The sequence below is a fragment of the Aythya fuligula genome, chromosome 5 (genome assembly GCF_009819795.1).
Source record: "Aythya fuligula isolate bAytFul2 chromosome 5, bAytFul2.pri, whole genome shotgun sequence".
Classification (NCBI taxonomy): domain Eukaryota; kingdom Metazoa; phylum Chordata; class Aves; order Anseriformes; family Anatidae; genus Aythya; species Aythya fuligula.
Window position 1 is genome coordinate 62,851,447 of NC_045563.1, and position 14,727 is coordinate 62,866,173.

The 14,727-nt window shown below is 44.5% G+C and overlaps 2 protein-coding genes across 3 annotated transcripts in view; both read left to right on the forward strand.

Moving 5' to 3' along the window:
* Nucleotides 1-3,695, forward strand: part of IPO7 (importin 7) — a 36,110-nt gene extending 32,415 nt beyond the window's left edge. The window contains exon 25 of the mRNA XM_032187753.1: nucleotides 736-3,695. Within this exon, the coding sequence (XP_032043644.1) occupies nucleotides 736-833 (98 nt within the window). The 3' untranslated portion in view covers nucleotides 834-3,695. The remainder of the gene's footprint in view (nucleotides 1-735) is intronic.
* A 2,354-nt stretch (nucleotides 3,696-6,049) lies between these two features.
* The window catches only part of ZNF143 (zinc finger protein 143), a 36,865-nt gene continuing 28,187 nt past the window's right edge, over nucleotides 6,050-14,727 (forward strand). For both annotated transcript variants that reach the window (XM_032188860.1, XM_032188861.1), the window contains exon 1: nucleotides 6,050-6,121. The gene's annotated coding sequence lies outside the window, so the exon portion shown is untranslated. The remainder of the gene's footprint in view (nucleotides 6,122-14,727) is intronic.

Below are 14,727 nucleotides of genomic sequence, written 5' to 3' on the forward strand. Positions count from 1 at the left end.
CCCAAACAGTTTTACAGTTACCTTTGAAGAATGTAATGTAGAGATGAAATGTCTCTCTTATATATGGGGATGTATATGCAAAGCTCAAATGTCAGAAGGTCTTAGAGTTCGGCTGAAAATGAAGAGTGATCAACTTGGTAGTTTCTCTCAGAGCTAGGCTTATATAAGGTCTAGTAACCTGAACTATTAATTAGCTGCTTGAGTATGGGGGTAAATGTATGTATTCCGAAGTGACTGATTCAGGTGCTTCGGTGGATATTTCTGCTTATACTGTAGAGTTGACCTAGGAACACTAAAAACAGAGGTGATATCTGTGCACTGCTTTTGTTATACATGTGATCATGGATTTGATGTAAGAGTCTATTTTTAATCAGGAAGAATTGGGCATCTGTTAGCAATTTTTGAAATCCAGCACTCATTCAGGTCTTATTTTTGAAACGAGATAAATGAGTACTCGTTCCCAAAAACTCAAGTGTGCTTGTTTTAAGTATAAATTTCATTTAAATAGAACTATAACAATACTGAGAAACAAAAACAAATGAGTCCATCTGTTGTTGAGGCCTGGCCCACTTACACTGTGGGTACTGATTAATTTCTTGGGTAACCCCCAGTTTAAGCCTACATCTCTGGGAGAATTAGAATGGTCAATCACACGGTCTGTCTTCCCTCTGTGCACATGCACTAAAATATTTTCTTTGTGTTTTTGTTGTTTTTTTGTTTTTTTTTTTTTTTTAGAATCCAAAATGATTGAAAAGCATGGAGGATACAAATTCAATGCTCCAGTTGTGCCAACTTCGTTTAATTTTGGAGGTCCTGCCCCAGGAATGAATTGAATTATCACTTTTCCTGCTACTGTGTGATTGTAGTGAAGAGCTTGTGTTCCTCCCAATAGTGGTTCCAGAATTGGTTCATGTTATCTACAGCTCACTCTAAACTAATTGATAAATAGATTGGACAAAAGCCCCAGAAGTGGGACCTGATCATGCAACCTAATACTGGAAAGAAAGCAAACCAGAGGTTTTTTTGAAGATAGAAAGAATCTGATTATAAAGCTTCAAATGACACACTTTGGAAACCGGAAATCAAGAGGGGATGTCATGAAGGCAGCTTTTCTTTTTCTGAGGAAAAAAAAATTCAGGCATGGGCTGCAGGACTATTTAAAATGTCTCATTTACAGTACAAGCTAGAAGGCAGACTTAATTTTTACACCTGTGGCAGTATGAGTATTTGCCCAATTTCCCTTTTCTCCCTTCCCATTGGGTGTCTATTCTTTTAATGTAAATAATAAGATAAGGTAATTGGATAGCCTTACTTAATCTTCATCATTTCCATTTATCAAGATTGTTCATATGTAGAATATTGGACACTTAATGTAGCACTACATAACTGATAAATCTGTAAATGAATTAGCACTTTCATATTGAAACAAGCCTGCTAGCCTATGTACAAAAATAGCAAAATGTTTGCTGTTTATAAAAAAAAATAAAAAATAAAAAATAAGGGATGCATTGGGGGAAATAATTTCAAGTTATTCATTTAAAATAACATAGCAGTTTTGTACCTGGTGACTTTGTGGTGCAGTCACCTCTGGTTGTGACTTGAATTCGGTTATGTAAAAAGGGGTTAGTGATATTTCATTGCTGCTAAAAAAAAAAAAAAAAAAATAGCAACACCCTCTGTGTCCTTTGTTTTTCTTAAAGATCTCACTGTTCAAGTTGAAATTTGGATACAAATGTTTATTGTAAGCACTGAGAAAAAAGTGATCTTCTCTGAAGCATGTAAATTAGATGTGAAGTTCTGCTCCTAAACAAGTTGGTTGAAGTGTGTGGATGAAACATCTATATATGCAATCTATTAAAAAATAGTAATTTGGCTAACCTGGACTTTGATCTATGAATACAGTTTTTCCCCCTAATTTTGCAAAAACAATTTTTTTTCCAGCATGTGGTAGTGCAAGTGCACTACTCCTGCATTTCATTGACCCTCTTTTTGCACTCCCAGCGTTAGTGTGCTATTGTCTGCCTGATCCAGACAGTGCATTTGAAGTTTTGCCAATCTTCCATTTTTGAAGCCACAATTTTCTTCCTTCAAAGTTGCTATAGTAACTGGTATTTTAGCTAGAGAGGCAAAATACAGTTCCCTCTGGGACCACTATCAAAACCACTGTATGAAGAAGCCAGCAGGGAGATGCTGTGAATGGGTTGGCTTAAATGCCCCCTTTTCTGTTCTTAAAGCATAAATTCATAGGTTTTTGATCTTGCCTTGAGATCATTGGTGTCAGGTCTTTTAAATCAAATGTTTTTTTTTTTCTTTTGGCTGTTTTTATATAAAAATGTCACCTGCTGTTACAATTGATATTAAACAAGCTACCTTAATTTAATGTAAGCCTCCAAAATTTAAATACAGGTTGAAAAATAAACTGAGTTTATATCTGTAAAAATGAGATGCACATATATATATTATGATACTCAAAATGCAGTCTTCAGAAAATTGGTTTGTGTGGTGTGTGTGTTTTTTTTCCATCAGCATAGTAGCAGAAATTTGTGGTTTGGGGTTTTCTTGATGAGTTGACCAGCGTGGTTCTCTGCCTTCCATTTCCTATGCAGCCACTCGTACTTTGCTGGGCAGGTATGATGGCCTTTTCCAGTCACTCTCTGGACTGCCCTTCTTAGGCAAATGATGTTTTCCTGTGCACAGAGTGCTTATGTGAGAGACTGAGCCAGGAATACAGTGCCACAGCCCTACTGAAATACTAAAGGGATACTTTAAAGCAAATTGTGGATTTAAAAAACGATGGATATTGCACCAGCTGTGAGAAAGCCGACAGAAATTAAGTCTTGAATCCAAGTATCCATTGTAGTAGCAGTATGGGAACCACAGTAGTACTGTAGCGCTTCTGAATTTTCAGCTGCCTGGTCAAGTCCATAAGCAGAACTGTTCTATATAAATGTGTAACTCATGGACACATGTAGGTGTACTCTGGCCTCAAGATTATCTCCAGACCAAGTTTTATTTTTGTAGAAAAAGGTGACAATTACAGCATGTTTTCCTGTGCGTTCCTTGACCTTGAGAAACGCCCAGTTTGACATAAATCATTTCTGAACATCTGCTTGTTGGGTATCTGCTTATCTTGTTACACTTCCCCAAACATGTAAGACGACCTTTTTAGGACACTTGGCCTCATGGTAGAAGACAGGACACAGCAGCAGTGAGAATGCAGTAGGTACTAAGCAGGTGGAGGAAAAAAAAAAAAAAAGGTGAAAATTACCAATTTAGTGCCATTGTTATTTCTGGAACAGTTATATTTTTTGAGTCAAGGGAGGAATTTTATCTTGGTGTGAGGAACACAGTCTTACTTGAAGGGTGCTTTTATGTGTCACTAGACTGGTTAGCAAGGAGCATCTTTTTTAAAAATGGATCTTAGAATTGCTTTCCTGTGCTCCAAGAAATGTATTTATATAAATTGCAAAACAATTTTGCATTGTTGTTGGTGGTGATAGTGCATTTTGTGATGCAATATATCAATTTCAGTGATGCACATGTCAAATTTAAAAACTGATCTTCCTCCTAGAATTTGCATTTATCCATTCCATTTTTCAAGGATAATGCAACTCTGAGGGAAGAGCTGGAAAATTAAAGCCTTTGTTTTTTCTATTATGGAAGATCTCCTTGGATTAATAAACATCTAAAGCAAATCCTCATCTTCACTTATTTCAGTGTGGTGTTTTGAATGCAGCTCTATTCTGACAGTGCTCGGGAGTCCTATTTAAGTTACTGAGCCCTAAGGTTTGTATCTTCCCCTCTCACGTATTTCTCTGAGCAGAAATGCTAGGCAGAATCACAGTTCTCTTAACTGATTAAATACAAAAGTTGTATGACCTATGTTGTTTTCTAAATGTTGACATGCTGGGTAAGTTTCATACCTTTTTTTTCCACAAGCCATTACCTTAGAAGAATTGTTCTGGTGCAGTACAGCAGAGTTCTGCTCAAATGTCGTGTAGCCTTCTGCAAAATTCAAGCCTGGAGTGGAATAATTTCAGAATACCAGGCAATAAATATAAAGGTAGTTTAAATTGTGCCTAGTAATCAGTACCTGCTAATAAGTTTTAAAAGTTAAGTTGTATTTTTCTAAAGGAAACTTCTTCCCCTTGTGATTATCAGTTTTTGAAAAATAAAAACAAAGCTTCGTGACAGATTTTTGCATCATTTTGTCATGTTCCCTTTCAGTCCTTCCTCATGTGTACTTTCTCAGTCGCTGATCATTTTCACTTCCTGTGCCTCAGTTTGTCCCCTTTTAATTCCTTTGAGATACTGCTCAGAAGCTGTGAGCAGTTTATACGAAGTAGTTTGGACTGCAGGCAGTTACACCCCAGTGGAGTGCTTGCTGTCTGTGTATATTCACACTAAGAACCATCGCATCCTCCTCTGGAGTTTCTGCACCTGAACAGATGCTGAAGCCTCGCAGCACTAAGGGGACACTTACAGAATAGCACAGCTGAGGAATGGGTTCCCAGTGGGTGCTTCAGGCTCCCAGAACGAAGGCTGTGCTTGCAGTAGTGTTAGCGGTAGCCTCCGTGTTGTCTGTAGGGAATAGATCAGGTTTAACCAAGTTTAAATGAGGCTGGTCCAAAGTTTGTAGACTGTACGAGTTTTCCATAATTTGGGCTACTAATTACATTTTTGTCTTTGGTACGTTATCAGTAGCATGTTTTGAGTAGATAAACACTGCTTCTGGAAATCTATGCAGAAGTAGCATTTGGTTTATGTAAGCATAGTTGTGAAGAGCACCACTGTTCTGTTCCAACTGTTCAGGTTTTAACCTAAATTCAGTATTGAAGTGTATCAAAATTTGAGAAAAGCTTGTAAGGTCCAAGGCTCAAAGCGTTATGCTGTTACAGATTCAAAAAGCAAGAGTTTATCGTACCCTGACTCAGGGTTTTCTTCCCTGCTTTCCGTAGGGCCTTCGCTACAAACAAGCACTTGAAAAAAGTTAGTTTGGTAATGTGTTATAAACTAAAAATTAAAAGCCTGGATTATAAATTACTTTGCAATTCATCTATAGCATATATAACTGCTGTGGCATCAGTTTGCTTATTTTTTTTACAATCACTCGTTCAGATGTTGATGCTGGAACAGTAAGACAAAGCAGGGGCTGCACAGAGGTGCCAGAGATTGAGAAGAGATGTAGGAAGCCCTTGATGAAGTTCATAAACCCCAAAACGCCGTTTTCTCTCAGGCATTTCACTGCTGCTGCACCCCAAACACGTGGCTGCGATTCGTGTGCTGACTGGAAGCTTCCCATTAAGAAACTGGAAGCAAAACTTGAAGCTAAAGAAAGGAAAATTGCTTGTTTTAATTGTTCCTCAGTATTAGGGCTGATCTGGAATAAAATATTCTGGCTGTTTGTATTATTTTAAGATAATTAAACGGAATTAAACGCTGTCACAGCTGCCCCGTTCAGAAGGGCCCGGCACAGCCCTGGTGCTGTCCTGCGGGCGCTGCCCGCTCCGGCTGCCCCGGTGGTTTTATTTCCTGTCAGACAAACGCGCTGAGCCCTGCGCGCCGCCCCCGGCATTTTACGCTTCAGTCGCTGCTCCCTGCCCCGCCGAGCCGGGACCGAGCGGCACCGGGTCCCGAGGCGCCGGCCGGGGGCTGAGGGCGGCCGGCGCCCCGCGGGGGGCCGAGCCCTGAGGCGCCCTCAGGGCCGGAGCCCCCGGTCCCCGCCCGCTCCCCTCCCGCCGCGGCCCGGGCGCTCCCCGGCGGAGGAAATGGCGGCCGCCGCCCGCTCCCCCGCTGGCGCGCGAGCGCCGCGCTCCCCGCGGCACAAAATGGCGGCGGCGGCGGCCCCGGACCCAGCATAGCCTCAGCGCCGCGAAGCCGCGGGGCGGGGCCGCGGGCGGCCGGCCAATGGGCAGCGGCGCGGGGCCCGGAGGCGGCCAATGGCGAGCGGGGGCGGCGCGGCGCGGCGCGGCGCGCCCAATGGGAGCGGCGGGCGCGCGGGGCGCGGAGCCCGGGCGCGCGGCTCGGGGCGGCGCTGAGGCGGGCGGGCGCTGAGGCGGCCGTTTCCTGTCCTGGTGCATGGTGGTCGGACGGAGGAATTGTTGGAAAATTTCTCGGCGAGGTTCGTATATAAACGTGTCGCTACCCAGTGTGCCTTATGCGAGCCGCCGCCATCGCCGCCGCGGGACGCCGCGCCGGGCCGCGCCGCGCCCCCCGCGCCGCAGGCAGCGGCGGCAGCGGGCAGCGGCGGCACCCGCCGGCACCGCCGCACCGCAGCCCCGCCGCGCCGCACGGCCCGGCCCGGCACGGCCCCCCCCACCCCCGCCCGCCGCCCCCGCGGGGCCCGTTGGCCGCTGCGTCACGGCCGGGGGCGCGGGGCCGGGCCCGGGGCCCCCGCGCCTCAGGGGGGGCTCGGCGGCGCCTCCGCCTTTTGTCTGCGCCCGCAGCGCCGCCGGGCTCCGTCAGGCGGCCGCCGGCAGCTCCCGGCCCTCAGCGTCGGGGAGAGCGCGGCCGCCGGGAGCTGCTCCTCCGGGAGCGCCTCCCGAGCCGGCCCCGGGGCCGTGGGTGCCCCGCTGAGCCCCGGCTGGCGGGGCGGGCTCCTCGGGATGGCGCTGGGCTGTGCGCGAGGGGCCGCGGAGCGCCCGGCTCAGCGGCTCGCTGGGGGCCAGCGTCTCCTGAGGGCGCCTCCCAGGCGCTGCGCGGGGATGGCAGCGCTGCTGCGGGAGGCCCGGCCGCACGGCCTTCCCGTCAGAGCGCTACATCCGCCTTAAAGTCTTCTCAAAATTCTGCCCTAGGTGGCATAAATCCCCTACATCCTCAAGGGCTGCCGAGCAGGCCTTTCTGTCACGGTTTCAGGGTGATAGTGCCTGAAAAATCAAGTGTGTGTGTCCTTAACTGAACCTTTTTAAGGGCAGTCCTGTGTACGGAGCGTGTGCCGGCTTCTTTGTATAAGAGTACCTGCAAGGAGGGCAGCAGGGTGTAACGGGGCTGTCATCTCATGGCCCATCTCTTTGTATTTTAGGAATTAAAGTCTTGATCTTTCATGGTGTAAATAAGTCAGAAGCTTTTCACTGAAGTGCCACAGAAAAACCGGGGAGTATGTAGTCAAATAATACATGGTTGCTTTGGTAGTAGATGGCAATTCAACTGAGCTACGTAGGATAAGTGTTTTGGTTCTTGATAAATGTATTTCAAATTGATTACATAATTTACATAAACTGTTCTCATTATGGTAATGGAATAATGAAAATTTCGGTCCTAGCATCCATCTTGAAGAGGAATTATTTTGCCTTGTACTGCAAGGCAAATAGGAGAGTAAAAATTCAGTCACACAGGCTTTGTTCATCCTGTGTCTTCGTGCCTGTGTCACATTTGATGCTTAGACATCCCAGTACTTCTGGCATAAGCTGGCGATCCCTTTTCTCACTGGAGGTAGGCACGGAGATAATACAAGGAGGTATATTCTCTGATAACGTGAGCCAGAATTAGATTTGTAAATTTGTTTTTGTCCAGATTACCTCAAATTCTGCACTGCTTCAGCATGTCAAACTGCTGCTGGCCCACGTGTCGCTGCTCTGCAGTACCAGGAAAAGGGACTTGATGGTGTGTGTATTTAGATGCACGTGTGCATATGGATATGTATGGGACTCGGCGAGGTTGGGTTTAGTAAACAGGAGTCTATCTAGAGTCTATCTAGAGTCTATCTAGAGTCTATCTAGAGTCTATCTAGAGTCTATCTAGAGTCTATCTAGAGTCTATCTAGAGTCTATCTAGAGTCTATCTAGAGTCTATCTAGAGTCTATCTAGAGTCTATCTAGAAACAGCAGAGTGATTCATCTGACCCTAAGCCTGTTTTTGAGGGTCTTTGCTCCAGGTAACAGCGAATACCGAGGGTGGTTGGGATGTAACCCCCAACGTGCGTGATCCTGTGTGAGGATCTGGGGTAACTGGTTACACGTAGTGTTCAAGCTTATATTCTCTCCTGAAAAAGCTGTTCATCCTAACACATCTTAACGAACCTACTGCTGTGCAGAAGGACAGGGCGGTGGGTCCCGTGACAGAACATAATTGGGGTAACGCAGCAACCGGCTCAAGCTAGTCCCTGGGCCAGCTGCCTCCACAGAGCCATGCAGTGGGAAGCCCTTGCCACGAGGAGCGAATGGGTCCTGAGCTGGCTGCAGCGGATCCTGCGCAGCTTTGGTCGGGCTGCTGGTGTGACTCAGGAGACACCGAGTTCTTGCCTTGGTTGGGCCCCCGCGTGTGCTGTCCACCCCTTGGTAGTTGGGTGTCCGTGTTGGAATGAACAAACATGTCCAAGTTAAGGTCCAGTTAATTTTAGTATTTACGAACTTTGGAGTGTTGTTGCAAACTTAATGTAATGGCTTTTTAAAATGCATTTATTTATTTATTTATTTATTTATTTATTTTATAAATAAAGCTAAAAAGAAGGCATTTTGACCTGGGTTGTTTCTTTGACGGTGTAATTGGGCTGCAGTTACAGTTTAGGACGTGGGTCTTTTTTGCTGTCATATGTAATTCTTGGCTTTAGAATTTTGGGGTAAAACATGCTCAGCATAGGTGGTGTCTTTGAGAAACACTGTTATTAAGTTCTGGGGAGTCTTTAATTGGCATTGGTGTCAAAACAAATTCTGTTTTCCAAAGTATAGGGCTCAAGTGAATGTAGATGAGCTTCCACGCACAAAGCAATTGACACGTTCCTGGTAATCAGAGCAATTCTGCAAGTTCCAAGTGTTACAATGCACATAACACAAGTAGTTGAGAGGTAGAGCACATCTGTGCTTTTGCAGTCTGATTCTTTCACTACTCTTTTCCTGTCTGCATTTTGACTCTTCCGTGATCATCCCCAGGATTTCCGCTTCCCACACCGTCTGCTCTAACTTCTCCTGCCCCTGACCTGTGTATGTACACACAATAGCATCCCGGGCCAACCTTTGTTTGCCTTGCCTTGCCACTGGCTTTTCTTCCTGTACCGTCACATTGCTTCAACTTCTCTACAGCTCGCCAGCGTGCTTTCCGTGCTCTCCCAACCAATAGGTGGTCGGTTTGGCTTTTCTTCTCTGCTGTTCTGCAAGGAAATAGGTGGACTTGGTAAGGAGACTGGAAAATGAGTAGCCTACCCTTGTGCCCCGAGGGCTCCTGGAAGTTTAAATGAAGGTTTCTGTGCAGCTTCTGGGTCCCTCGGGTGGATCCTGGTCCTAGCAGATGGATTCTCATCTGGAACCTGAAGCGCCAGTTCCTGTAAATAGAGAAGTGTTCAGGTGTCCCACGGATGGAGTGAGAAATGGAAGGGAGGTGCCTGCCCACAGACACTGCCTTTCTGGGGGAGGAGTGACAGGAAGCCATGCAACATGACCAAATGCGTTCGCATTGTGGCACAGTTGGTTTTAAGGGGCTCTGTCTGCAACTTAATTTGACTTTGGTTATATTGACTCATGGAACTATGGTTTTGGTCTTCCTGCTCTGCTTTGCACAGCAGGAGTTGTTGATCGGTGACGCAAACACCGAATTGGACAAAATTAGCGAATGCTTCCAGTGAATGCTAAAATGTTCTGGGCTACGCTGCTTTCTGAATGATACAGTGGGGCTGCGCTTTGCTCCACCGCGGTGACACTTGCTCCATAACCAAACTGCTCAGTTCTGGATGGAATTTACAGTTCCAGCAAGTTGTACGGTGTTCTAAGCTGACACCAGATTTACACTTACAACCGCTGGCTGCTGCCCTCACTCTGTATCTTGTCATCTGCTGAATGTTTTTTTTCTGTAAATACTTGAGGGGGGGAAAGTCTGTTATCTGCCTAATGCTCTCGGACTTCATGACTGACGACAGAATTCTCTGGAGCTGGAAGATGATCTGTATTTGCAAGTTTGGTGGTGATGCCCATGCCTTAAGCATATTCCTACTAAGATATCATGGTATTGGCATATATTTATATGGTGTGTTTTCCAGCTTACACTTACTGTTTTTTGTAATTCAGGGTAAAGGTTCATAGTTCAGAAGGCTTTCCAATGAGTTTCTGAAGGACAAGCATTGCCTAAAACGCTGCAGGTTGTTATGGCTAATACTGATATATCTGCAATGTAGTTATCAGATTACTAATTAACTCATATCCACACAACCCAGTCAAAATTCCTTATTTTGTTGTCAGTCCCAGCATATTTGGAGGATTTGAGTGGGCACAGTCAGGATTAACTGCTTTGCTGATGTAAATCAGATGCTTTTGCGATTTCTTGACAATTAAGAGACTCGGAATTCTGTTTGATACCGCAGTAAAACTGATTGAAATAGTTGGCCTCGGTGTCCTTCAATTTTTTCAGCCTTTAAATACTCACATATTCCTCACATATTCCTCGTTTCATTCTTCCTGTTCTTTTGAATCACTGATATAACCGGAGTTTTTCTGTTTGTAGGATTCAGGAGTAGCCCCCTGAAGTGCTTCAGAAGATGTGTACCTCCTTTTTTTTTTTTTTTTTCCCACTAGAGATGTGTTACTGCTCCTTTCATATAAGTAATTTGAGTACAATTCTGAAGCATGTCATCTAGATGCATTGTTTGTATGTCCATTACTTTGTGTTTATGTATGGACTGTGCAGCAACAACCCCTCAAAACCAGTAGATGTGAGGACACAGAGGTTCATCAGTTAAGAGCTTTTAGTCTCTTTCTTGCTTTGCAACTTCCTGGGGAAAAATACACTTGGGATGAAATCTTTAGTGGCTTAACTCACTAACAGGCTGAAAAACATTCCAAATTTTCTTTCAGCTTTGTTAATAGCGTTCGAAGTTTTTCAGGTATCAAAGAAAGTCAGATGACCTACAAGCTTTCTTCCTATTGCTGGCCTAGCACTCAGTTTCTGAACATGCATGTTATTATTTATCCTTACTTTTTTGTCTGTGAAAGCAAAAATAATGTATTACCAGTCAGTCTGCAGCAGAGAGTTGTGGGGTTTTGGTTTTATTTTTTAAAGAAAAGAAGGTATGAGTGAGCATTGGTAAAGCAAATTTGTCTGGGACAGGAGGGATGTGTCTCAGCTGGGGCAAGGAAGGCCGGCTGAGTTCAGAGCAACGTGCTGGTGTGTGTTGCTAGCTGAGTTCACGTTGTTCCTCTTGTCATCTGCCTGCAAACCAGTGTGCACACACAAATACTCTGAATGATGCAGTGCTGTTTTCAGCCACGTCTGAATTTGACATTTTGCCACAGATTATATGGCCCTTTCTTGGGCTACATCTAAAGCCCTGCTGGTCACAGTGGCTGTATGGTGATGACCTGGGGGAAGACTGCTGGCATGTAGCGCAGTTAGGTGAAGTTAAATGTTCTGACTGCGTACTGAGGTCAGTTGTGCTTTGGTACAGCAGTGGTACATTTGATATTACATTCGTGAGATATTTGTGAAAGATACCAAATTCTGGCAGTGAATTAGCCTTTGACTGCATTATCAATACGGTGCATCTCTAGGGGAACAACAAGGTTGAAATACTGCAAAAAGAGTAAAACGGAACCTCGAGTTTGACTGCGAGCCCCTGCTTTGGGTGACGCAAGTCTTTGCAAGTTGACTGTGCTGCCATTCAGAGCACGTACAAATCACTTAGGCACTTGACAGTGCTGTCGGTCTTCGTTAGGTTCTGTAGGGCCAGGGTTAGATCCCGTGGTTCATAATTTGCAACCCTTCCTGCTCTCCAGAAAATACGTCTGTAATGTGCTATTGAAGTGCGTGCCTTACCCCCTCGTCAGTGACTGGTCTCTCTGAATCCAGCTGTTACAGATCCCTTAGTACAGGTTTGTTTCTGTATTTTCGGCCTCGTTCCTGTAACATGGTGGAAATTGCTGCTTAGTTATGTGGGGGTTGCCTTTACAAGTGATTGGAAAAATAATGTAAAGGAAGTTAAAGTTAGAGAACAAAACACTAAGAAATAGAGAAATATCTAACACCAGGTAGCTCTTGTTGGGTTTATCCACTAGAAGTTGGTCTGACCAATTGGTTATGAAATCAATGCTTCAGTGCGTTGGTGAAGTGCTGCAAGGGGCAAGGGCAGCTGAAGGAGACAGAAATCCATGTCTGCTCCCTTGAAACGCTGGATCAAAGCATCAACAGCATCTAGGTTTCATTTCTGACCCTGCTACAAATTGCCAGGGTTATAGTGGAGAAGATTATCATACAGGTACGTAGGGGAACAGAAATGAGAGTTTTGGGAGCCTCAGTAGCACTGTGTGTATTTGTGAGCTTACTACAGCCATCAGACAAGGTCAGGTAATGAGTAAGCTGTACCCCTAACACAAATTGTATCTGGGCTACAGATACAGTTTGTATCTCTACAATTTGTATCTGGTTTTTCAGTCCGTCAGTCATTTTTTACACTGAGACCTGGAAGCCTGCAATATATGTTACCAGTTGAAGTGAATTTAATCAGAATGCTAATTGTAGGCATTAATTTTGGCATTTCACAAATGTTTGTTAATCAGACTCCTTCAGGAAAGTGACCGCATGGGTATTTGCAACCATATCAATTGTTAAGGACCCTGATGTGGCCAGTGTTTAATTACATTAGTGTGCTGACAGACACGAGCTGATCTCGGGATTCAGCTTTGTCCAACGTAGGAATACGGTTTCCTAAAATTCCTCAATGAAAGTTTTGCAGTTGCGGGGTTGTGTCGTTTGCCACTTTACTTTTCTGGACTGGTAATTGTTTGCTGGTTTTGAACGTTGAATAAAATTACAACAGTTTTGTACATTATTAGAAGTGTATTAAAAATAAAAGTAATGTTTTGAAATAAATGGATGTTATTTCAAACTTCTTAGTGCTGTCTGTGCAACGAGCGTGAACAATCACAAGGTAGCCTAATGTCCGGAGGAGCTTTTTTTTCCCTGTCCTCCTTTCATAGTTCTTTCATCCTGCACGTGCCAGATCTTTCTTTTCCCTCCTTGCATTTTATAACAGTAACTTTTCCTACTTGACTGCTATTAAAAACTATTCATTTTCCTGTTACTGATTCCCAAAGTATCATCCTTTTTTTTTTTTCCCCTCTCTGAGGAGTTTCTGCTATTGTTACTACAGTTCTTTTTCTTTGCCCAGCAATGCAGCCTTATAGGCATTCTGGAAATGCCAAATTCCTGCTTTTGTTTGCCACATTCTCAACTACCAAAGTCTCGGTCTCCTCTCAGCTGCTTGACTTCCCAGTCCTCCAAACCCAATTTCTTCTGCTCAGTGATATGCCCTCTACCAGTGCTTGCTTTCCTTTTCAATTGCCTAAGTCCCACCTGCTGTTTTCTACTTGTTCGATTCCGAATTTTCAGCTAGGGCTTCTGTTTCCAGCTGCTATACAGAGTGTACATAACAACTTCTCTTTTAGCATTGCATCTTCTCTCCTAAGCCAGTGACTGCATCCAGAGGAGTCCGTTCATTTGAGGGTTAGAGGGGGGCAGAATTGCGGTAGGTGCTCTCTAAACAGGCCCCTTCATCAAGTCTTCACAAGAAGTCCTTCCCCCCTTTGCTGCAGAGTTACGAGTTGTGAGAACTTAAAGCTGATAGAAGTTTACCATTTTTCCCATTTGGAGGATTTTATTTTATTCTATTTTTAATAAAAAAGTTATGCGCACATACCCTGGTGTGTGCTTTTTTTGCACCTTTCTGGTGCAGCTTTTGTCAAAAAGCGTTGTGAAGTCAGCAGCACAGGTGACGGACTGCTTCTACCCTGTGACTACCGGTGTGAGCCCTGCTTCAGCATCACTTCTTGCGACTGGCTTTTGCTTCCTTCTCTCAGACCCTGGTTTCAGTTCAGGGGTTTTTCAGTCTAGTCATTTTTGTCTCAGGCTATTTTTTTCTAGGGGTAGTATTCCAACAATCTTAAAAAAAAAAAAAATAAATAAATAAAAAAGGTAAGATTCTCCATGCATGAATGTTTTAGTGACCGAACATGTCAGGAACCAAGATGTGTTGCAGTCCCCGTGAACGTCTTCCCAAATACCGCTGCGATGTGCCTTGCAGACCTGCAGCTTGCACGTGAGCCGTGAAGATACGCAAGAGTTGCCAGCATCGAGTCGCGATTTTTCACTTCAGTGAGTACCTGCTGATGAAGGCTGTCCTTGTGCCTCTCCTGTAGGACAGACAGCTTTTGAGATTAACCGGAGTACACGTGCAGCAACCTGGTGTGGCGTCTGCGGGCCTCAGGCCAGGGTTCATGTGTTTTCCTAAAAATGGCTGCTTTCAACAGCTTTTCAACTAATGAGCTGCAATATTGCAAGTTGGTAAAGGAGGTCTTTCTCTTCCAGGTTCATGCTGGCAAAATTCCTGGCAGGCAGGAGGTTTAAAGAAAAAACGGAGTGATGCAAATACACAGAAATAAATGCTGCTGAGGTTTGCACTGGCAGGGTAAAGACAAATGTACTGGAGGCTGGGGAGAGAACAGCATTTAAGCCAGTTAGCAGAAACGGGGTGGGAGCACAATGAAGAAAGAAGCTGAGTATAAGGGAAGAGACTTTGATTTGATCAAAACCGACTGGCTTCGAAATAAAAATAAAATAATAATAAAAAAAAAAACAGTCAAAATAAAGTAGGAGATGAGATTTGCATGGTGAGTGATGTACTAGCAGCATGGTGATGCTGGTTTGGACAGGTTGCACAGGGCTGTATCAAGTCTTGAACACCTACAAGGACAGAGTCCTCGGCAATCTGTGCCAGTAGTTGCCCACTCTGATTTAACAAACAAGAAAGGT